The sequence below is a fragment of the Canis aureus genome, chromosome 8, assembly GCF_053574225.1.
Source record: "Canis aureus isolate CA01 chromosome 8, VMU_Caureus_v.1.0, whole genome shotgun sequence".
Classification (NCBI taxonomy): Eukaryota; Metazoa; Chordata; class Mammalia; order Carnivora; family Canidae; genus Canis; species Canis aureus.
Window position 1 is genome coordinate 23207713 of NC_135618.1, and position 22784 is coordinate 23230496.

The window sequence follows — 22784 nt, forward strand, 5'->3', positions numbered from 1 at the left end:
TGCAGAAATCCTGCTGAACGGCACCATCACTGAGGCCCCACGGACAAAATAGATGGAAACAGAGATGCTCTTCAGAGTTCTCCAGCTGTTCTTCTGCGGCTCATCAGACTTGCAAGCCTCTGGTATCTCACTGCCATCTACATCTTCAGGCACTTGTGTCCTGGGCAGGTGCCTCCGATACAACCTTCAGGCACGTGGACTGTGCTGTAAAGTTGTCCTCTGTTTCTATAATCCCAAGGGACATCATGGCAATGAACTTTCTGTAGCGGAACATCCACTCACTCCTCATCAGTTATATAGCAAGGGGGCCTCCTTAGGATGGGTCTTGTGACCCGAGGAGGCAGGAGATCCATCTCCAAGGCCCCAAGTGTACCCTAACTGTATTTACAAAGGAACTCCCCTCTACTGAGGCAGGAAAAGCTCTCTGACCCAGAGATCAGAGATCGCTGGCCACATTCATCCAAGTGCTCCCAGTTGCCCACCCCAAAGGTGAGTCGAGACACAGGCCACCCCCTTACTCTGAGCTACTGGATGGGCCATGGGTGGAAAGGAGGCCAAGGAGAAGCAGGGCCCCAGCCTTTCACACGGCCTGCAGTACATCAGGAGCTCCTTTTGGGGGCCCAGCTCTAGATCTCAGATCATGAATGCCTCTTCTAACTATAATCCAGGTTACACAACCAGCAGAGAACAGAGCTCACATACCTCTCGCTGGAAACACAGGCTAGACGCCGGCGAGTGAGATTCCACAGCAGTCTTATAGATACATCGCCGTGCACCAGGGCCTTGTCCTCCCCAGTGAAAATTAGATATGAAATTTCCATTCAAAAGCAGGATGGAATTTCACATTTCCTCTTTTTATTTTTATTTATTTTTAAAATATTTATTCATTCGTGAGAGACACACACAGAGAGAGGCAGAGACACAGGCAGAGGGAGAAGCAGGCTCCATGCAGGGAGCCCGACGCGGGACTTGATCCCAGGACCCCGGGATCACACCCTGAGCCGAAGGCAGATGCTCAACTGCGGAGCCACCCAGGTGTCCCTACATTTCCTCTTTTTAAAAATTTTATAATTTACAATGAGATCACATATGAAGGTAGAAGGACACTCAACTTGTTGAGACCCTAACTATCTAGAAAGGGTTTTGGTCTACTTTAGTGGGGAGCGTGAAGACAAAGTGAGTCCAAAGTAAGGTTCAAGCACCTCATGTCACCGAGTCCTACACAACTGCCACCAGGCACAGGACAGTTACACACTAGGGTCCAAGCTTCCTAAACACTGAAACAAAAAAGGAAATAGTCACAAGGTTGACAGAGTTCCTAAAAAAAAAAAAAAAAAGGCAAAACTTGAACGTGGTTTCCTTCTGCAGTCCTGACCCTCGCGGCCGGGCGGGGGGGGGGGGGGGTCATGACAAGGTCACACAGCCCCCGCCACCTGCGGCCAACAGAGGAAGGCCCAGCCGAGCTGGGTGTGAGGCAGCCTGAGGGGAGGGAGAAAGAAATCCCTTCCCGCCAGGCCTGCGCCCCCCATAGCCGGCCCTGTGGCCCGCAGGCTCGCAGACGACAGCCGAGCACAGGCCACACACGGGCCCAGCTGGGCGTCCTGGGCAGCCGAGGCCATATATATATATACATATATATATATACGTAAACATTTAAATAGTCTCTGTACCCGACGTGGAGCTCGAACTCATGACCCCAAGATCAAGGGTTGTACGCTCTTCCGACTGAGCCAGCCAGGTGCCCCCAACAGGCACATCTTTGACTAAAACTGCTGCCAGCTTCAAACACTGTCCTGTTTCTCTTTCATTTCATGACCAACCTCTCCATTTAGTGCTTCTTCCTAATGCCTCTGGAAATTTGCTCTACCGGAGACGATCTCTCAAAAGGTCACCAGCGACTGCTCAGGAGCCAAATCCAGTGGCGTGTTTCTGCAGCACTCCAGAAAGCCCCTCCACCCCTCTTCCTGTGGCTTTGTTCTTGGTAAAGGACATCATCCCCGAGCTTCCCTCTCTGGCCTGCCTTCTCCTCTTCCCCTTGAGAGCTGCCAATTCTCCCTGAGTTCTGGCTTCTAATTAAAACACTGAAGAGCATGGGCTCAGCAAGCTGAATGCTCGAGTTGGAGTCCCAGCTGCACTGTGCCTCAGTTTCCTCACCTGTAAACCAGGAATCATTAACAGCACTTCCATCAGAGAGTTGCTGGAAAGAATCAATGACTTAGTTCATGTAAACCATGAAGAAATCAATAAATGTCAACCCTTATCCTTCTATCTGTGCTTTGCTGGTCATTCTCGTCTGGGTATCAAAAAGATTTCCTCCGTTAAATTCAATATATTATACAGAACAATTACTTGATATTATTAGATAGCCATTTTGCTAAAAAATCATTAAGATGCTGCCTAGACTTTCTATTTTAAAAACTACTTATTATCTGGGGCACCTGGGTGGCTCAGCTGGTTAAGCATCTGTCTTCAGCTCAGGTCATAATCCTGGGGTGCTGGGATTGAGCCCCACACTGGGCTCCCTGCTCAGTGGGGAGACTGCTTCTCCCTCTCCTCGTCCCCTCATGCTCTCTTCTCAAATGGATAAATTTAATCTTAAAAAAAAAAAAAAACCTCCTCCTTGTCAAATAATCTGTAAGAGAGATGCCCCTACTTCACTCTGTTGCCAACTGTCACCTGAGTGGTGGGGTGGTAGAGAGAGTAGGAGTTACAAATGTCAGTGACTCGTGACTTGATAATAATGAACTAAAGCAAGTGACCTGGATTTTGACAAGGCCGCTCTGATATAGTTTGGTTGTTTCCTTTTTAGCATCAAGACGGGAGCCGCCTTCCCTTTCATAACTTTGGTGGGAAGTATAAATGGATTTTTTTAGGGGGCTATTTGGTACTACCTAGAACACTTGTAAATGTTAAGCTCAAAAGTTGTGCACTTTTCTACGTGAGTGAACAACAGGGATCCATACCACAGACTCTAATTCAGGTCTAAAATGGTCGAATGATATTTGAAGTCGCCCAAGTGGTTGGGTAGGGGTCAGGGATACAGTTGTGCACTTTTCTACGTGAGTGAACAACAGGGATCCATACCACAGACTCTAATTCAGGTCTAAAATGGTCGAATGATATTTGAAGTCGCCCAAGTGGTTGGGTAGGGGTCAGGGATACAGGATACTGGCACTCCTCTACTATCCTGCGGCCCGGGAGCTGCGGTGCTGCTAGGGGACGATTAGCCAGCAGCCTTAGACTGTGGCTTCAAATAAAGTCCTTTCAATTCGTGGAGAAAAGTGCATCCTAAAGCCACTTCTACCACCATCACCGTATCAGACTGATGCACCATGAATATGCTGCAGAGTTCGAGAAAACATTGATTCAAAGCAGCCCATGGGGAATCTGCAGTCCCAAAGGGCGTTGCCGGTATGGTTCAAAAGTTCATAGGATACTTGGCAGGGATGTCTCAGACGAAAAACACTTTAACTCCTCCACTGGCCCCTATAAAAAGAGCCTCCTACGACACGCGTGTTTTAGAAGGTGCGGTAAGACGGAACGCTGGAAGGGGTGTCAACAGTGGAGCAGTCACTGAAAAGAGGAAAAAAAGAAAAATATTAAAAAAAAAAAATCAAGCCCAGAGAGGAAGAAAATTCAAAATGAAAGCCTGGCTGGCAAAGCTCACGCCTGTGCGTGTGTGTGGCCAAGATCAGGTGGGGCTGAGGGATTCAGACAACATACAGGTCCCTCAAGAAGGGGAAGGAAAAAGTAGAGACAAATGCCCTCCAGTCCTCAGAGCAGAGAATGAGCCCATTCAGGGGCGGGGGGCGGCCGTCTGTGAACCCTAGAGAAAGGCCCCGGAGCTCCAGCTTCGCCGCTGAGGGCCAAGGACGCTGACCAGCTCACAATGCGACGGTTAACCTAAGTGCAGTTTCTATCCTCGACTGGAGCTATGATTGCTCTGGCTATTTTTGCATTCCAAGTCGAATCACATGTTTGAATTAGGAGAGACGGACTACACATGGTATTGATTATTTTCTCTCCTATTTCCTCCCATGTGAAACAAAAGGAGGGACAGAAAACTGTTCTAAGGGAGCACATGAGCTCGCTCGCTCTCTCCCTCCCTCTCTCCCCCTCCCCGTGTGCAGAGCCTCGTGCACTACTAATAAGCAGGCTGAGGGGCTTGGGACAATGAGGACAGGCCTGGGTCCAAACATTCGGGCAGGGGACAGAAACAACCATGAAATCCCAGGCTGCTCTGTTGAGCCGCCCCACAACTAGGATCCCCTGGAGACTTGTGAGGGAGGACCAGAAAATGGCCAGGGATGCTTAGGTTACCTCCCGCCCAGAAGAGTCCCTGCAAGCCCCAGGGCCTCCTCTTTTTTCTGCACTCCTGCCTCCACGTCCCTGGCCTGCCCGCTGCGGACTGGGGTGGCGCTCACCCCGAGGCTTCCCATCGGAAGGAAGAGGGTGAAGAAGTTCCCTCCCTGCCTCATGGAGGAAAACTAGGCCTACGCCATCTGAGCTCCTGCTCTCACTTCACAGGTCTAGGTGGAGCCTGCACAGGACCATTCAAAACTGAAGTCCTCCAGCTCGGCCAAGATCTACACCCAGAGGCAGGTGGGCCCGCTGCCTCAGTCGGGAGCTGTGGCCCTCAGCCTCAGCGCTGGGAGTTCCAGCCCCACGCTGGGTGTACAGATGACTTAAAAAAAATAAAATCTTGGGCGGCCCAGGTTCAGTGGTTTAGCGCCGCCTTCAGCCCAGGGCCTGATCCTGGACACCTGGGATCGAGTCCCACGTCGGGCTCCCTGCATGGAGCCTGCTTCTCCCTCTGCCTGTGTCTCATTAATAAATAAAAATCTTAAAAAAATAAAATAAAATAAAATCTTAAAAAAAAGAAAGAAAGAAAAGAAACACGAAGAGGTAGATATGTTTGTCAGTCCCCTGTGGAGGAACAGGAGGCCGATCTGAAACCAAGCAATGAAAGAGCTTTCTGATCTCCACAAAAATCAATCTCTAAGGAAGAAAAAGCCAAATAGTAACATGGGCAGAAAGCGAAGCCCCTAGCTCCACACAGAAGTCCCTGGCTCTGAGGGCAATGTGGACAGAATGAGATCAGGGTTAGAGGCCCCGGGATTTCACCGAGGAGGCGCAGGCCACCAGGGGCAGGAGTCTTGAATAAGGACTCCAGGGGCAGGTCCTATTCCTGACACAGCAGCGAAATCCAGAGAGACCGCTTGGCATCTTGGTCCCCTATCTGCCAGAAGTCTCATTCAGATACAGATTCCCCAATGAGTGTCCAAGTCCTGGAGATAATCTCAATATCTAGAAGGTAAGAGAAACTCCAAACACAGGACTGAGCCTAACCGGCGGAGAACCAGCCAGGGAACCAGCCAGCAAAGTGAAAAAAATGGCTAACATTTACATAATGGGCACTTTGGGTTCTAGGCATGATTCTACACACTTGACGTGGATTGTCTACCTTACTTATTTTTCCCAACAGCCCTATAAAGGTAGGTATTTCCACATCCTTATTTTACAGATGAGACACAGGTACTTGCCCAAAGTCACTGAGTAAGAGGCAGAACCAAGATTCCAACCCAGACAGTCCCCACAGTCCACGTTCGTAGCCACTAGGTTCTACTTTCTCTACTTTAAGGAGACGATTAATAGGTATCTAAGTCCACAAGAATTCCCATGGTCATCTGTTTTCATAAAATTTACAAGGTATTCTTGTATTTTGTAGAATGATTGACATCTCCTCTTCCTTCCCAAACTGCCTATGCTTCAGGACCCCCAAACAACCAGGATCTACTCTGGGCTCAAGGAATCCTCAACAAAAACATGAGCACAGGTACATACGAGTATCAGCTAAGAGCTCTCTGTGGCTAGGAATTTAGAGTTAAGAAGAACCAATGCATGTGGAATATATGCAGTAGGAGTCTGATGCCTAGAATAAAGTGAAACTTGCCAAAAAAACTCTAATGACAGGGGCCCCCTCCCATCTCCTAGTCATACTGAGAAGGTGAGCAAAGCATCTTCTCATTCTCCTGCGTATAACGGTAACTGGCTGAAAAACCAAAACCATCCAATGGTGCTTCATTTTTTTAAATGTCACAGATAATAAGCATCATGGTTCACAATACACTTTTAAGTGAAAACACTCACTAACCCCCACGATCCCAACCTGGAAGGGAAATGGTACGGGGAGAAAGGATGCGCCTCTGGTGAATGACCGTAGCAGCACAGTCTTCCTCATCAAGCTTATTTTTTTAAGCAAGCTCTACACCCAAGGGGGCTCCAGCTCACGACCCCGAGAGTCACATGCTCTACCGACTAAGCCAGCCAGGAGCACCATCAGGCTTATCCTTGAAATCTAAAAGAGTGAACAGAGGCAGACAAACAGTACAATTTCCACAAAGGAAAGAGTGTAAAAAAGCTGAGGGTTAGGGCACCTGGGTGCCGCAGTCAGTGGGCATCTGACTTTGGTTTCGGCTCAGGTCATGATCTCAGAGTTGTGAGACCCAGCCATGGGATGGCTCTGCACTCAGCAGGGAGTCTACTTGAAATTCCCCCCCCCTCTCTGTCCCTCTGCCAAATGCTCTCTCTCTATCCCAAAAATAAGTAAGTAAATCTTCAAAAAAAAAAAAAAGCTGTAGGTCACCGGATAGTGAGCTTGATAATGATCTTCACTAAAATTCCAGAGTAAAGAAGTCCCAGCATTTTAAAGAGGAAAGCATAGTACCCCTTTATCAAGGTAGCACATGTATTTTAACTGTTTTGGTCAAGACAGAGGGGGGGAAAAAAGTCAGGTAAAGCACAAGGGCATGTCTGACCCAGGTCTGCTCAATTACCACTCCGTAGGTAGTCTTTGGGAGATTCAGGCATCCCACAGAGTCTTACAGAGGGGACTACTATTGTTCCTCCCTAATTTGGGAGTCTAAGAAAGAGCTTTAGCAACAACAAAGGAATTATCTAGGTAATAATTTCTCCAACGTAATACTGGAGCTGAAGAGCTGAAGAAAAACAAGCTGTAAAAATCAACACATCCTTCCAAAATATCACACTGCACTACAGAATTCTTTTACAAAAAATACTCCAAGGGAGTTAATTTCCAATTTTTAAAGATAATAAAATCTACTCCTGATGGATAAATTCATTAAATCCAGAAATACTGCACACTATGTGCCAAATTATATTCTAAAATATAGATATTGATATAGCTCATCAATGAGTAAGACCAGAACTCTTGTGGCTGGTGGAAAGAGACAATAGACAGAAGTTCTGAACTAAAAACCTTTCCTGGCGGAGCCTGGATGGCCCAGTAAGTACAGCATGGATTCTTGATCCCAGGGTCATGAGTTCAAGCCCCACGCTGGGTGTGGAGCAGAGTGGGGGTGAGGAAGCTAAAGCTAAACTCATCTACATAGTCACCATGATCCTGGTCTCTATTAGCAAAACAAGGCAGACCACCTTAGGATACTCAACCGCGGGAGTCCACAATCGCCCCGGGGTTAAACTTGGATTAGGAACTTGGAGCAACTACTCGTCCAAAGGCAGACAGACAGACAGGACTCATGGGACATCTGGTCCTATTGAATTATAACTATACGGTTGTTTCACTTACTCTTCAGTGATTTACAGTTTTAGTAAGAAGTCTCCCAACATGGTTTTTAGCTGTTGAGAGCTACCATTTTGTAACCAAGAAGATTCTGTGAGAAGCTACTTTGCTCAAATGATGATGTATTTCATCTGAGTAGGAAACTGTGAGAACATTCGAATACCATTCTTCCTAATAGTTCAGATAAACTCCCCCCCCCCCAAAAAAACATCCTGAGGTAAGAGAATTTCAGCTCTACGCACTCCCCCCCCCCGCCCCCACCACACAGCTGATTTCCTCCACTTTCCCTGAGATCGCTAAGCTCCCTACACCACTTGCTGTAAGACTGGTGAGGGCGTGCTGCCTCGCATCCTCAGCCCTGGCTCCAACATCCTGTTCAGAGCCAAGCATCAGGAGATACTGGGCTTTTCTTGAGGCTCTGTCGTGTTTTCTCAAAGCTTAAAAGGCACAGAGGTGTTTTCCTTTTCAATTTGGTCCCCACCACACCGTCAAGGGTCTGCCTCCCCCTGTAGACTACATGTAAGACCTTCCTAGTTGAGGAGTGCCCACCTACCCCAGCTTCTGTACTGGCCCTGACCCTGCTACTCTATTATGATCTTTGTAGATTGCCAAGTTGCTGCCTCCTGTTTAAAGATGTTGTTTGTAGTCCATACTGAAGGAATCTACCTTTTTAGGCTGCTTTCAACCTTCTTGCCCATTAAAAATAAGTTTGATGCTTTGCCATGTATTATCATGTTGTCAAATAAGTATCTTAAATGGACAGATTTTTCCCTGAAATTTTACTAATTACAAGTCCTTAAGGTCAAAGACTTCTTCAATTCATTGATGAACTACTTTCACAGCTGGAATATAAAAAGACCAAAGGCTTATTTAATAGAAATGGAATACTTACAGAGGCAGTGACAAGTCTAAGAAATACATCACCAGTTGTCTATCACTAAGAACTAATAGCTACAACATGTCACTGAGTACGTCCTACAAACACACATCTCAACGCAATGCTGAGGGGTGGTAACGATCATTCCCCCCATTGTGCTGATGAGGAAAGTAGAACAGAGATACCCATTAATTTGCCCGACATCATTTGAGGCAGTAAGTGGCAGAGGGAGGACCAGAAGCCATGTCTGCTCAACTCCGAGGTCCATCCCACACTGCTTCCTGAGGATCTTTACATTCTTTCCACTTTGTTAAATGAAGTTTTAAAAGGGGGGGGGGGGGAGAGAACACTTTATATTTAAGCAGCTTATCAGGGATGCAATTCATAACGGAAAAGCAGGAAGAACTCGAAAGGCATCCACACCAAGCAATGTCAAAGTTCACGTTCCATACACCCACTCCGCCGTCCTCAGCTGAAATGCAATATCTCACACAAAAGCCCTAGCAAACGTGGATATTCGGTTTCTGAGCCCGGAACAGATGAAAACAGCGTTGCGTGAATAATCACAATGTCAAGAAGTGACAGGTGGACAGCAAAAGTGGGGAGGGTGGGGCGGACAGTGGTGACTTCACTAAGAATATCCCTAAGTACTTCCCAAAGATACCACTCTTAGAGTGAAAATTCTTAGAATAGTCCGACTCTCTTCTGTGATCTTGAGCAAATCACACCCTTTCTGAGCTTCAGCGTCCTGACCTGTCACGGATGCTCGACAGCCCCGGCCACCCCTCCCACCTCAGGGGGCTGCTGCGCTGTTCACATCAAGACTTCCTATGAGAGGGTGCTGTGCGCAGGGCCCATATAAATGCAGGGGCTTGTTAAAATTCGGCTTCGGTGCTTAAAGGAAGAAACCCACAGTCACAGAAACCCAAAGCCGTAACTAACTTTCCAAAGGCTCTGAAAACTGAGGTTTTACTGTTTTTAAAAATGTCTGATAATTACGGCGAGCTAGCCTCGGTCTCCGCATTTCCTTCGTCGGTCTGCTCAATAAAAAGCAGGGAAAGGGCGGAAGCTGCTTCATTAGTCAGCAAAAAGAAAATTAATACGGGTATTACCATCCAAGAAAAATAAGTCCCTTGAAGGACTGCCAGAGTGGTCAGGACCTCATTTACGATGCAAACGGTGGGGAGACTCGACTGCTGCGGGCCAAGAATCACAAGGACGGATTAAAATGAACGTGCACAGGCCAGGCCGGGGCATCCCGTCCAACGCTTTGGACCTGCCGGTTCCTCGGAAGATTCCTAAAGCTCCGTGCTAAGGCTTGGAAAGGACCGGCCCATCCGTGCCCACCGCACAAGGGAAAGGGCCTCCACACTCCAGTTTGGGATCCGCGGGCTAAACCCAAGGCTCGCCCTCACCGATCGCTCGGAATCTATGGACCAGGGGCCCAGGGAGCCGGGGCCCCGCGGGGGGGAGGCGGCTCTGGGGGGGGCAGCGGGGCGCTCGCCGCCGACCCCGCGGAGGCCGCGACCGCGACCCCGACCCCGACGCGCCCCGGCTCCGGGGGGGCGGGGAGGACCCCGGCCGCCCCCTCCCCCCTTTGTGGCGCTTCGGCCGGCGCCGCGGGAGGAGACAATGAGCGTTCTGTGCGCAGTTCCGCGCCGATTGGCTGCGCTCTCCCCCCGAAGCCCCTGATGTCACGGGCTTGGAATGCGGGAGGGAGGGGAGGAAGGCAGGAGAGGATTTGGGGAGGGGGCCGCCTCTCCTCGCTTTCCCAGACCCCGAGTCCCGGAGGTAACCCCGCCGCGTGCTCAGGCCAAGGCAGCGGCGAGGCGGGAGCCCGCGGACCCGAGCCCAAGCGCCACAGCCGCCGGGCGAGGACGCGCCACACAAAAGCGACCCGCGGCGACGTCCTCGATATCGTTAAAAGTCTAACGGGCCACAAACTTTTATTTATTTTTTTTTTTTGCTTTTTTCTTCTTGAACTCTCCACTCTACGCAGACACCACTCCGCAAGCGGCGCGCTCAGGCTTTGTCTGCGGCGGCGGCGGCGGCGGCCTCGAGGCCCGGGCGGGGTCCGGGGGTCCGGGGGTGCGGGGGTGCGCGGGCCGCCCCGCGGTCACCCCCCGCCCCGGGAAGCAGCGAGGCACGGGGGGGCCAGTCGGGCGGGGGGGTGCGCGCCGGGGCCCCGCTCCCCGACGGGCCCCACCTAGGGGCGGCGACCGGGCAGAGCGCCCCCTCCCCGCAGGGGCGCGACCCGCGGCCGCCGACGGGCTCCGGGAGCCGCACCCCCGGGGGTCGCCGCCGAACAAAGCCGGGGAGGACCCCGCGCCCCCGCCCCCGCGCCCCCGCCCCGCGAGCCCCGGCGCCCCGGCCCCCGCCCCCGCGCCCGCGCCCGCGCCCACCTTGTTCTTGACTTCGGCCGAGAGCCCGTAGGAGGGGCCCTTGTTGAAGTGGGTCATGGCGGCGCGCGGCGGGCAGGGGCTGCGCTCGGCGATCCCGCTCGGCTTCCCCCTGCGGCCCCGAGCAGTGGCCGCGGCGCAGACCTCGGAGCTCGCTCCCCGGCGGCGCGGAGACGCCCAGACGGCGGCGGGCGCGGGCGGTGCCTCGGCGGCTCGCTCCGACTGTCCCCGGGGCCGCCCGCCCGCCCGCGCCCCGTCCCCGCCGCCGCCCGCGCCCCGCCCCGCCCCGCCCCGCGCCTGCAGGGATTGGCCGCCGGGCCGCGGGCGCCGCGCTCTCCCCGCCCTGCCCGCCGCGAGGCCCGCTCCGGCCGGGAGGGGCGGGGGGCGAGGGGCAGGATCGGGGCGGGGCGAGGGGATGCAGCCGGGCCGGGGGCTGCAGCGGGGCGGGAGGTTGCAGCCGGGCGGGGGCGGGGCCGGGGCCGGGGGGGGCTGCAGCGGGGCGGGGGGCGAGGGGCAGGATCGGGGCGGGGCGAGGGGATGCAGCCGGGGGCGGCTGCAGCGGGGCGGGAGGTTGCAGCCGGGCGGGGGCGGGGCCGGGGGGCTGCAGCGGGGCGGGGGCGGGGCCGGGGGGCTGCAGCGGGGCGGGGCCGGGGGCGGGGCCGGAGGGACGCTGCAGCGGGCCCTGCCCGGCGTCGGCGTCCGGGGGCTGCCCCCGCCCAGACCGCGCGTCCGGGTCCGGGCCCCCGCCGCGGCGCCCGGGGCAGGCGGAGGGAGGGGCCCCCGGGTCCGCGCCCCGGCCCCGGGCTCAGCGCCTGCAGGGCGCGGGGCTACCCCCGCGGGGAACACCACGAGCGGCCTCGGAGCCCCGGGGCCCGAGGCAAGGGGCCCCCACGGACACCTGCTCCTCCCCGCACCTCGCAGCCCCCCGCACCTGTGGGTCTGGCCTCCACCCTGCTGCCGCCGCGGGAACGGCCGAGGCTTTGGGCCAACTCGAGCTCCCCTCCCCGCGTCCAAATGCGCTGCGGAAAAAGCCGGGGACTGTGCCATGGCAAAGCCTGGAGCGTTTCGAGTCCTTTTCTGGATTCGCACCAGCTCCTCTTTTTACGAGCATCTTTATCCGGAATTCAGCGAGTCCAAAAACCCAGGTGGCTGTTGCTCTACTTTTTAAATTTTATTTCATTATTTTTTGATCTAGCGGCCTCTTTGAATAACAGACCTTTGTGTAGAGCCAAGTGCCCTCCTTGGGACCTGAAGCGGCCTGCGTTCTTAGGGGCCCTGCTTCCTGCCCACCCACCACTCGCTTTCCTCGGATCTCGAAGTTATTTGATAGCAGGACCAAGGGAGCCTAACCGTCACCATTCGCCCGAGCTCCCAGCGCGGTGCCAGGCGTCTCCCCAACACGATCTCATCCCCCCCTACCAATAGCTAGCAGGTAGGCATCATATCCGTCGCAGAGATGAGGAAAATGAAACTCAGAAATCTAAGTATCCTGGCCAAGGCCTGCCCATCTGCAAAACTTCGCCTCTTGTCATCACTTTCCTGGGCACACCTGCGACGTGTGTCAACCCCTGAGATCCCAGTATGAGTTTTGTTACCAAACACCAGCTACCCTGCCGGAAGAGATCATGGGATCAGAAGACAAACATCTTACCATGGTTGAGCCACCCTGGAACAGAAATGAATAAAGCAACTTTAAGAGAAAGTGCAGAAAATGGCTCTGGACTTAGGAAAGCCTGGGGGGGGGGGGGAGTGGGGGAGGCTAATAGGGAGGAAAGTGGATGATTTACGTGTGATTTGCTAATTTAGACGGGAGGGGAGGTAGTAATGATAATTAGGTCATTCTTCCCACACAAATGACACAATTGACCCACAATTATCGAGACAAGCGGTTTGGGCTGTTTTTCAAGTAGTGTGATAGTGGCCATGTGTCATCGACAAAACCTCACCCACTTTTCCTTGAGTATGGGAAGCGGTGGCCAGATCTCAGGTACAGTGGAGATGGAAAATATATGGTCACAATCATTTTAATCTAAAGTTCATTCCTTATAGAATGTTCAAGAATTATACCCAATTTTGTCATGAAAAACTTATAAAGGTGAGTTTTGTGTAATGAGGGTTATTGTTGGGATGCCTGGGTGGCTCAGCGTTTGAGCATCTGCCTTTGGCTCAGGGAGTGATCCTGGGGTCCTGGGATTGAGTCCTGCATTGGGCTCCCTGTATGGAGCCTGCTTCTCCCTTTGCCTGTGTGTCTGCCTCTCTCTCTGTGCGTCTCATGAATAAATAAATAAATAAATATTTTTTTAAATGAGGTTTATTGGGATGCCTGGGTGGCTCAGCGGTTTAGTGCCTGCCTTCGGTCCAGGGTGTGATCCTGGAGTCCCGGGATCAAGTCCCACATCAGGCTCCCTGCATGGAGCCTGCTTCTCCCTCTGCCTGTGTCTCTGCCCCTCTCTCTCTCTCTCTCTCTGTGTCATGAATAAATAAATAAAATCTTTTAAAAAAATAAAATAAAATGAGGTTTATTGTTTAATGGGTAGAGACTTGGTAGTTTGGAATGATGAAAAAGCTCTGGAAATGGATAACAATAATCCTAAAACAATGATACCTCTGTCTACTTAAAATTGGACCTTTGTAATCTTTCCCTCTTTCTCCTCTTTGCTGCCCTACCTGACCGAGCAACCACTGGTAGGCTTTCCGTCTCTACATCGCAGTTTGTGTTTCCTAGAATTTTATGTAAATGGAACCATACATTGTGTGTTCCATTTTAACTGGCTTCTTTCAGCAAAATTACTCTGAGATTCATCCATGCGGTAGCATATAGCAATAGTCCATTCCTTTACATTGCTGAGTGATATTCTATGGGAAGGATAAGGATATATCACAATGTATACATCCATTCCCTTATTGAATATTTGGGTTTTCAGTTTTTTACTCTTGCAGATGAAGCTGTATGAACATTCATGTGCAAGTCTTTTTATGGACATATGCTTTCATTTCTCATGGATAAATATGGCTGGAATGGCTGGATCATATGAAAGGTATATGTTTAATTTTTTAAGAAACTGCTAAATTTTTCCAGTGACTGTACCATTTTGCATTCCCATCAGCAGCATGTAAGAGTTCCAGTTCTCTATATCCTCACCAATACTTGGTATAATCAATCTTTTTAGGTTTAGCCATTCTATAAGTGTGGAGTGGTATCTCATCATAGTTTTAATTTTAATTAAATAAAGTTAAATAAATTGATGTGCTTGTAATCTACGTATCTTTTTCATCAAGTGTTCGTTCGCTGTTTTGCCCATATTTTGTATTTTCTTTAACGTACCCTGCTAGGGTAGATTTAGAAAATCCTGCCCAATTTCTAACAATAGGATGTGTCAGCAAATGCTCAAGTTTGAGTAAAATTTCACATTACAGAATAACTTCCAGGGTGTGTCCCAACAATCCAAAGTATTTTAGCTGGAAACGCCTTTAACACACACAAACAGTTTGAAATAAATGCTCTTAAGGAGGTCAGTGCTACCTTCCCGAATTCCCAGTTTAAGCAGTTGCTGGGGAGTTGTAAGAGAAGATTCTTGCACAGATAAAAATCTATGGATCATATTGTCACGTGTTTTGTCACCAGGACAATAGTAACAAATGTTTTGGAGGTTACATCCCATAAATCCACAATGTAGGAGAATTACAAAGAACTCTGGAGGCATCAGTCAATTGTATTAAAGGCAGAGGGACCGTAGAAGGCTCACAGGAGACTAAAACTACCCACTGTGTGCTAAGCACCATTAGAGATGTATTATGGGCAGTGAGATAATATATTACCCAAATAGGCATGCTTTTGAGTGAAATGTGGTACCACTAATATTTTTTTGTCTCACACAGTCCTAGTAAGTCTCCTTAATAGTGTTCCTTTGGGTGCCTGGGTGGTGCAGTTGGCTAAGCATCTACCATTGGCTCAGGTCATGATCCTAGGGTCCTGGGACCCTTGTCTGGCTCCCTACTTGGTGAGAAGTCAGCTTCTCCCTCTGTCTCTGCCCCTCCACCCTGCTCCTTCTCTCGCTTCCTGTCCCTCTTTTAAATAAATAAAATATTTTTAAAAAATAGTGTTCCTTTTCACTCTCCAAAGTGTCCCTGTTTAGATGATAAATTATAGAGTCACCTCCCCTTATAGATACCACTCACAATGACCCTGTAATGGTAAATATTATCTATTCCCATTTACAATCAGAAACTAAGATTCAGCGAGAAAGGATATACAACTTGGCCAAAGCCAAGTGGTTCAAAGAGCGCAGAATTGGGATTTGAAACCAGGCTTGCTTTAGGATTTCTCAAAAATCAACTTCCTAGATCCCTCAGGAATCTGAAACCACTCTTGCAAGGTACATCTGCTTTTTCTTTGGCTGCGCTTCCTGTCCTTCTAAGGAGGGCCCACCACTCACTCCACGTGGTACTGTGAAGCTCTCAGGCACACAGCTATCTCCTTCCTCAGGAGGCAGGAGGTGGCGGGTCTGTCATGGGCACAGATATCGGCTTCAGGAAGGCCTAACCCAAGCTGGGTCCACCTCAGTTCTTTCTGGTAAACAAACATGGAAATCGAATATTTTGGTTATACGGACAGAAAACTAACCGCAATTGACTTAAACAAAAAATGGGCTTAATTGGCTCATGTGACAGAAAAGCCTGGAGAAGATGTAGCCTTAGATGTGACCCGATGCAGGGACTCAGTCACAGGAATCACAAAGCCAGTATCTCCACATGCCTCTTCTGTTGACTCTCTTCCCCCTTGATGTCAAATTCACCACCAGAAGGTCCAGCCTTGCATCCTGACCTCTCAGCAGCTGCACACAAAAGAGTGCATGACAAAAAAAAAAAAGTGAACAATTTCCCAATGGTTCCAACAGAAGTACTGAAACTGAGTCTTCTTGGCCTCAGTTTGGGTCACGGACCCAACTCTCTACAATCACTTGGCCACAGGGAGAAAAGCTCTGCCTGACACGCCTGGCTCCAGTGTCTGAGATGCTGTGGGAGGTGAGGGGGCATTGCCCCCCACAGCACAGGAGCTGGGGGAGGGAACACACACAACTCCAAAGGAAATCGAAAGGAAAGTGATGTTGGCAGGCCAAATACACACGATGCTCCCCTGCACGTGCTCTTAGGTGTACATTAGAAGGCCCCCTTGCTTCCAGGGACACCTTCCAGAGCCCTGCACTTAATTTTTTATTCACTGCTTTTTATTCTTTTTCTGAAAGATGACATCTCAAATTGTCTAAGCTCCAGCTCCCCCAAATCTGGAGACACCCTATAAGGAAGTCATCCTAAATGCCACTTTCCTCCTCTCCTACTGCCAATTAGGCGTCAAGTTCTCATCAATGGCTCACCTCTTCTGTTCTTTTCCTTCCCTTCCCAACAGCCTAAAATTGAAGTTCTTACCATCTGTAGCCAAGGAATGACATCCTGACTCCAGCCTTCCTCTTCCAGATTCATCTTCAAAACTGATGCCTTACAGCATGGATTTTAGAGACAAGAAAAGAAAAAGAAAAAAATTAAAAATAGAACTACCATGTGATTCAGGAATTCCACTCCTTTCACAACTTGAAAGCAGGAGCATGTAGAGATATTGGGGCAATCAGGTTCACAGCGGCACCATTCACAGCAGCCAAAAGGTGGAAGCAACCCAAGTGCCCATCGATGAATGAATGGATGAACAAAATGTGGTATATACATTGAAGGGGTGGAAACATTTTCCCTTCTTCCCTGCTAGGTTCTTCAGCAATAATTTAATTGATATAAGACAGATTAGCAGAGAAGAGCAAACTTAACTGCATACATAGGAGCGCCTCACGAAGATCTGAAGACTCAAAGGGCAGCCAGGTAATTGAGCTTTATGTAATATCATGGAGCTAAGGAAAAAGATAAGGATCTGGGGAGACAAAGAGAGGAAAGACCATTCACTTTTGAATGGTTTTAGTTCAAAATAATCCTTATGCCACAAGGAGACACATTTTGAGGTGGTAATATGTGCTCCCCTTCAACATATAGAATATTATTCAGCCTTGAAAAGGAAGGAAATTCAGACACATGGACAACCTTGAGGACATTATGCTAAGTAAAATATGCCAGTCCCAAAAGGAGACATACTACACGATGCTACTTTCTGAGGTACCTGGAGTAGTCAAATTCAGAGGCAGAAAGCAGTATGGTAACCCCCTACTTAAAGTCAAGGGGCTCTTCATTTGATCGCAGGGCCAAGCCCACGGTCTCCGCTCACAGGGTTACCATAAGGAGGATTTCAAGAAATCATGTATGCAAAGTGCTTAATTATGTGGCAGTGCCTGGCACGGGGTAATCACTCAGTAAGTGGACGTTGCTGCCATTATTATTACCATACTATTACCTGGCTTCTTAAACCCCTCCAGCCCCAAGAGTCTGGGCTGTTTCACACGTAGGTATGTCTACATAAGTGGTTTTCTCTGCTTCTATTTGTTAATATTTATCCTCCAAAAAAAAAAAGTCTTTTGAAAAAAAGCATTTATTCTTCAAAATCCAACTCAAATATCACCTTTCCCCAAAAGCCCTCCTTGTCTCACAAGGTTCCGATAGGTTGATTCCTCCCCTTCCCTATGTCTGCTTTCTGTTTTTCAAGCGTTCTTATTGTTGCTCTTGATACAGTGTCTTTGATTTATGTGTTTGCATGCCAATGTCTGTCCCAGATTGTGAGTAGAATTTAGGGCAGAAAACTGTGTATCGTTGATTGCTTCATTCCTCAGTATGTTATACTGAGTCCGGCATATAGTTGATGGTCATGTTTGCTCAATGAAGGACCGTGACAGGTACTTTTTCACAAATCTTATCCCATTTAATCCTCACAAAAACAATTCCAGGGAGATATGACTGTCCTCAGTTTTTTTCAGATGGAAGAAACAGGCTTAGAGAGGTTAGTATTTTGTTCAAGATAGCACAGCAGTGATACTAGAACCAGAATTCTTTTTTTTCTGCTTCTGAAACTCATGTTTTTCTTGCCACACTATGCCACCTAATTTTAATCCATAGTTTCCTCAGGAAATGGCATGTATATGGAAAACAGAGAAGAAAGAGCTCAGCTCTGGGGTGGCTCAGATTTGGAGGGGGAAAGACATGGGGCAAGTGAAACAACTAAGCACAAAGCAAATCTCTAAAATGAACTCAGAAACAACCTGGATGAGAGTTGGGTTTTTTTTTAAGACTTAATTTTTTTTTAGTTTATTAATAATATAATTTTATTTATGCATCCATTCATTTATTTATTGAGTGTGTATGTGTGTGCCCAAGTGTGGAAGAGTGGGGGAGGAAGGGGAGGGACAAAGGGAGAGGGAGAGAGAGAATCTTAGGCAAGCTCCACACGCAGCCTAGAGCCAACTTGGGGTTCAATCTCACAGCCTGAAATCATGATAGGAGCTGAAATCAAAAGTCAGATGCTTGACCAACTGAGCCACCTAGGCACCCCCGGTTTTATTTATTTATCTATTTTTTAAGTAATCTCTATACTCATCATGGGGCTCAAACTCACAACCCGGAGATTAAGAGTCACATGCTCTACTGACTGAGCCAGTGAGGCACCCCAAAGCAAATCCTTCCCCCACCCCCCCCATAGAAGAGAGTTTTAAGGGAAAGAGCGAGTAACTACATAAAATGAAGATGAGAAAGGCCATTTTTCAGGACACCTGGCTGGCTCAGTCAGTAGAGCATGCAACTCTGGATCTCAGGGTTGTGAGTTCAAGCAGGACGACGGTGGGCATGGAGCCTGCTTAAAAAAAAAAAAATTATTTTTCACTCTGGTCCTTCTCAATGAGAAGCCTCAGGACCATGGGTCCAGTAGAAATCTACTGGGCAAATCTATTGGGCAAGAAAGGGAGGAGCTGGTGACCATGGAGGCCGCAGGGGTAGAAAACCCATGGGTTGGGGGGAGGAAGGGGAGCAGCAAGGCAAGGCTCGACAAGCAGGCAGCCAAGGGAGGCCAGGAGGAGGATCCACAGAGCTACAAAGGACCCAGGGGCTGGGGGGCTGGAGAGGTGAGCCCCCAGGGGTACAGGGGGCACAGGGGCATGCAGGAGCTGAGGGAGGCTGGGCTCCCCGGGACTTGCAGGAGGGAGGACGCCTGTCCCTGTCCCCATCTTCGGCCTCCACAGCCCCTTCTCTTTACCTCTCCCTTCCTTCTCTTCATTCCCATGTTCTTCACACATCATTCCTTCTGTCTTCTCTCTCCTTTTGCCTTTGTCTCACCTCAGTCCTGCTCGCAGCAGGTGCTAACACCCCAGGAATTCCGCGGGCTGCCCTTCAGCATCGCAGGCCTCACTGTTGGCAGTTCGGGGTTCACAGTAACATGCTTCACCAGCCGCAGGAAGGGGTTTAGGGATTGGGGGTCCCAGCCAGAGGGTCACAACCCCCACAAGACTTTTATGCAAGGATTTTGTTGTGTGTATTGTGCTGATCTACATTCTTCTGGAAAAGAGTCCCACTCCTTTCCTTAATTCCAAGGGGAGAAGGGTCCAAAAAGTTTCCGGCCCTGGCTGCCTCTCACCTCTCTCACGTAATAGCTGGTTAGGTTTGGCTTCCTTATGAGAACCCGTGTTCTTGATCTTGATAAGGACGTGGTCCAAAAGCTTCTGCTTGTAGGGAGTAGGATTAACCTCCCGAAACTCAGCTCAGCAACCATTCTGAAGCACAAAACGACTCGTTCCAGGGTCACATTCCCTTCTTCTTTGTTGCTTATCAAAAATCATAGGAAAACTTAAGATGGTATCAAAATACTAATGCAGTTTAATTCCTTTGTAAACTTGTTTACTCCAAAACGTAAAGGCCAGAGTTTCCTATTGAAATACAATCTCTTTTCAGCCTAGGAGGCAGTGGGAAGCCTTTCCTAAGGATCTAATGGTCTAACTTTCAGCACGTAGCACCGGAGAGTGCTTCCCGATTATACTGAAAGTCGCTTGGCACCTGTTTCTTGAAATACGTGTGTTTAGCTTTGGGCAGTGAAGGCATCTGGGAAATAGGCATTTTGTTCAATAATATTAAAAGCATTCATATAGGAAACAGAAAACTGAGCTTTTCTTTTAGTTTTCATTAGATTAGAAACTCCAGGGACACCTGGGTGGCTCAGCAGTTAAGCACCTGCCTTCAGCTCAGGGAGTGATCCTGGGGGCACAGAATCGAGTCCCACATCGGGCTCCCTGCACGGAGCCTGCTTCTCCCTCTGCCTGTGTCTCTGCCTCTCTCTCTCTCTCTCTCAGTCTGTCTCTAGTGAATAAATAAATAAAAATATTTTTTAAAAAAAAATTAGAAACTCCAGAAGGGCAGGAACCATTCCCTTCAACATTGTATCTCCACCTTGAACACATAGTAGCCGTTCAATACATAAAGGAATGAAAAAATAGCAAGCTTCTCACAGAATGGATTTTATAGAAAAAAAGAGTTTTTTCTTTCCTTTTTTCCAGCTTTTTTCCAGCCTTATTGAGATGGAATTGACATATAGCACTAATGTAAATTTAAGGTGTCCAATATGTTTTTTTTATGCATTTATCTATTGTGAAATGTTTACCAAAATAAGGTTAATTGACACGTCCTTCACCTCGCATGATCATCGTTTATTTGTATTGTTGGGGGTGGCGGTGAGAACATTTAAGTTTCACTCTCAGAGCAGCTTTCTGATATACAATACAGTATTGTTAATTGTAGTCACCATGCTGTACATTAGATCCCCGGAACTTATTCATCTTATAACTGACTTTTCACCAACATCTCCCCATTTCCTCCACCTCCCTTAACCCCTGGTAACCACCAATCTACTTTCTGTTTCTGTAAGTTCAATATTTTTTAATTGAAATATAATTGACATACAATATCCTATTAATGCCAGGTGCACATCATAGCGGTGTTTCTATACATTATGACATGGTGTCCACACTAAGCCTAATTATCATCTGTCACGATACAGAGTTATTACAATATAATAGACTATGTCCCCTATGCTGTACATTACATTCCAATGACTTATTTATTTTATAACTCCAAGCTTGTACCTCTTAATACCCTTTACCAATTTTGCCTGCCCCCCTCAGAGGTCAGATCAAGCAAGGTATTGAAGGCTATGAGGACAGATAAGGAAAGAAGGAATACGGTCCTTAACTCTGGAGTAAAGCTCCCAAAAAATCCTTCTGTCCTTGTTTTCTGAACTAAAGAAAGATTAAAATAAGCCCAGATAAGTTAAGTATTGAGGTAACTTAAAAATAAAAATTCTTGAGTGGTGTATCTGATAACTCATCCAAAAAAAATGAAATTAAGTAGGTGGACTCATTTTCCAGCCATTCTAAATAAATAAGCACCTATTATATTATTATGCTTGTTCAAGTAAAATCCTTATTACTTAGGGGAGGAATGTGGTCAACACGGTAGGAAAAAATTTTTCCACTCTTTTATTGTGTGTTTTGAATTGGCTACTCTACTAGTTTCCATTTATTTTTCCAATTTTGCATTTTAAAATGCTTGGATCATGATCACAGGTTTAAAAAACATATTAGCCTCACCTACTCTTCTTTTCAAAAAGTTTTCAAGGAAACTGCTTTGTAAAGTGATACAAGTACACTTTACTTTCAGCATAAAGAGGATATGGGTAGGATTTATAGGCATTATTCCCAATACAAAAAAAAAATCTATTTCAGCTGTCAAAATTTGCCTTTTAGTTGCTTGGTTTTTACTGCTGTCATGCCATAAGTCATATAGGAGAAATAAAACAAAAATATTTTCTTCATATGGTTACATGAAATTTGGTTGACAGTTGACCCTTGCACAATGCAGGGGTTAGGAACTCTCCCTACCTTACCCCATGCTCAAAAATCCACATGTAACTTTTGACTCCCCAGAACCTTAACTAATAATTAGCCTACTGTTGTCATAAACAGTTAATACATTTCATGTATGTTATGTTTTTATATACTGTATTCTTACAATAAAACAAGAGGAAAGAAAATATTATTAAGAAAATCATTAGGAAGAGAAAATACATTTACAGTCCTGCACTGTAAAAAAATCTGCATATAAGGGACCCACACAGTTCAAACCCATGTTGTTCAAGGGTCAACTGTATATGATTACTTTTTTAAAAAATTTATTTATTTATTTATTTATTTATTTATTTATTTATTTGACACAGGAGACAGGGAGAGAGCAAGCACAAGCAGAGGGAGAGGGAGAAGCAGACTCCCTGCTGAGCAGGGAGCCCAATGTGGGGCTCAATCCCAGGACCCCAGGATCATGACCTGAGCCGAAGGCAGACACTTAACTAACCGAGCCACCCAGGTGCCCATATTATTTTTAAACATATGTTCCCAAGGTGAAATTGCACTTACTTTGTTAAAACCTAACCCTCAATTATTTATCTTACACTCTATTTATTCACATATTCTTATCTTGGTACGTATCAGTTAAACCACCATTCATCATCATCACACAATTAGCTTTGGTAGTGATCATCCTCCTATCATGCATGTGTAGGGAAGGAAAAAAACTTTTCCTCTAACCTCTCAGGCTTTGTAAATGATGACAGTAAATGAAGCCGACAAATGACAGATAAGCAGCACAGATTTACCTGCAGGCTCATAGGAGCTTTCCAGAGAAGTGAAAACCCAAAGCACAGAGCTAGGCTTGAGGACTTCTATACCATTTTAACACGGGGCAATAAATTGTGGGGCAGGGACAAGACGGAAAGTTAAAAGATTTTGGCTTCTAGGGGTGTTATATTGTGAGAAGGTAAATATATGGGGGAAACGAATGGAGATAAGGGTTATTTTGGTAAGGTAGGTTATGATAAGATTCTCCAGCGATTAAGAATCACTCTTCTCTTCCTGGTACAGAAGAGAAGGGAGGGGAGACCTTC

The 22784-nt window shown here is 48.0% G+C and overlaps 2 protein-coding genes and 1 long non-coding RNA gene across 5 annotated transcripts in view; 1 reads left to right on the top strand and 2 right to left on the bottom strand.

Moving 5' to 3' along the window:
• The window catches only part of SLC44A3 (solute carrier family 44 member 3), a 112470-nt gene extending 110282 nt beyond the window's left edge, over positions 1-2188 (top strand). The window contains exon 16 of the transcript XR_013384432.1: positions 1833-2188. The gene's annotated coding sequence lies outside the window, so the exon portion shown is untranslated. The remainder of the gene's footprint in view (positions 1-1832) is intronic.
• Positions 1-11085, bottom strand: part of CNN3 (calponin 3) — a 28299-nt gene extending 17214 nt beyond the window's left edge. Inside the window, exon 1 of one of the 2 annotated variants that reach the window (XM_077905512.1) lies at positions 10883-11085. In XM_077905512.1, coding sequence (XP_077761638.1) covers positions 10883-10939 — 57 coding nt within the window. In that variant the 5' untranslated portion in view covers positions 10940-11085. Of the gene's footprint in view, positions 1-9592; positions 9895-10882 lie in introns of those variants that run through there. The other variant, XM_077905513.1, reaches the window with a different exon arrangement.
• A 4451-nt stretch (positions 11086-15536) lies between these two features.
• Positions 15537-22601, bottom strand: LOC144318041 (uncharacterized). Of its 2 annotated transcripts, none has more exons than XR_013383901.1 (3): positions 22497-22601; positions 16307-16375; positions 15537-15714 (listed from the first exon to the last, which is right to left on the bottom strand). It is a non-coding gene; the product is annotated as an uncharacterized LOC144318041 (long non-coding RNA). The 2 variants fall into 2 exon arrangements; XR_013383900.1 differs by lacking the exon at positions 22497-22601 and adding an exon at positions 16704-16757.
• Between the last annotated feature and the right edge of the window lie 183 nt (positions 22602-22784).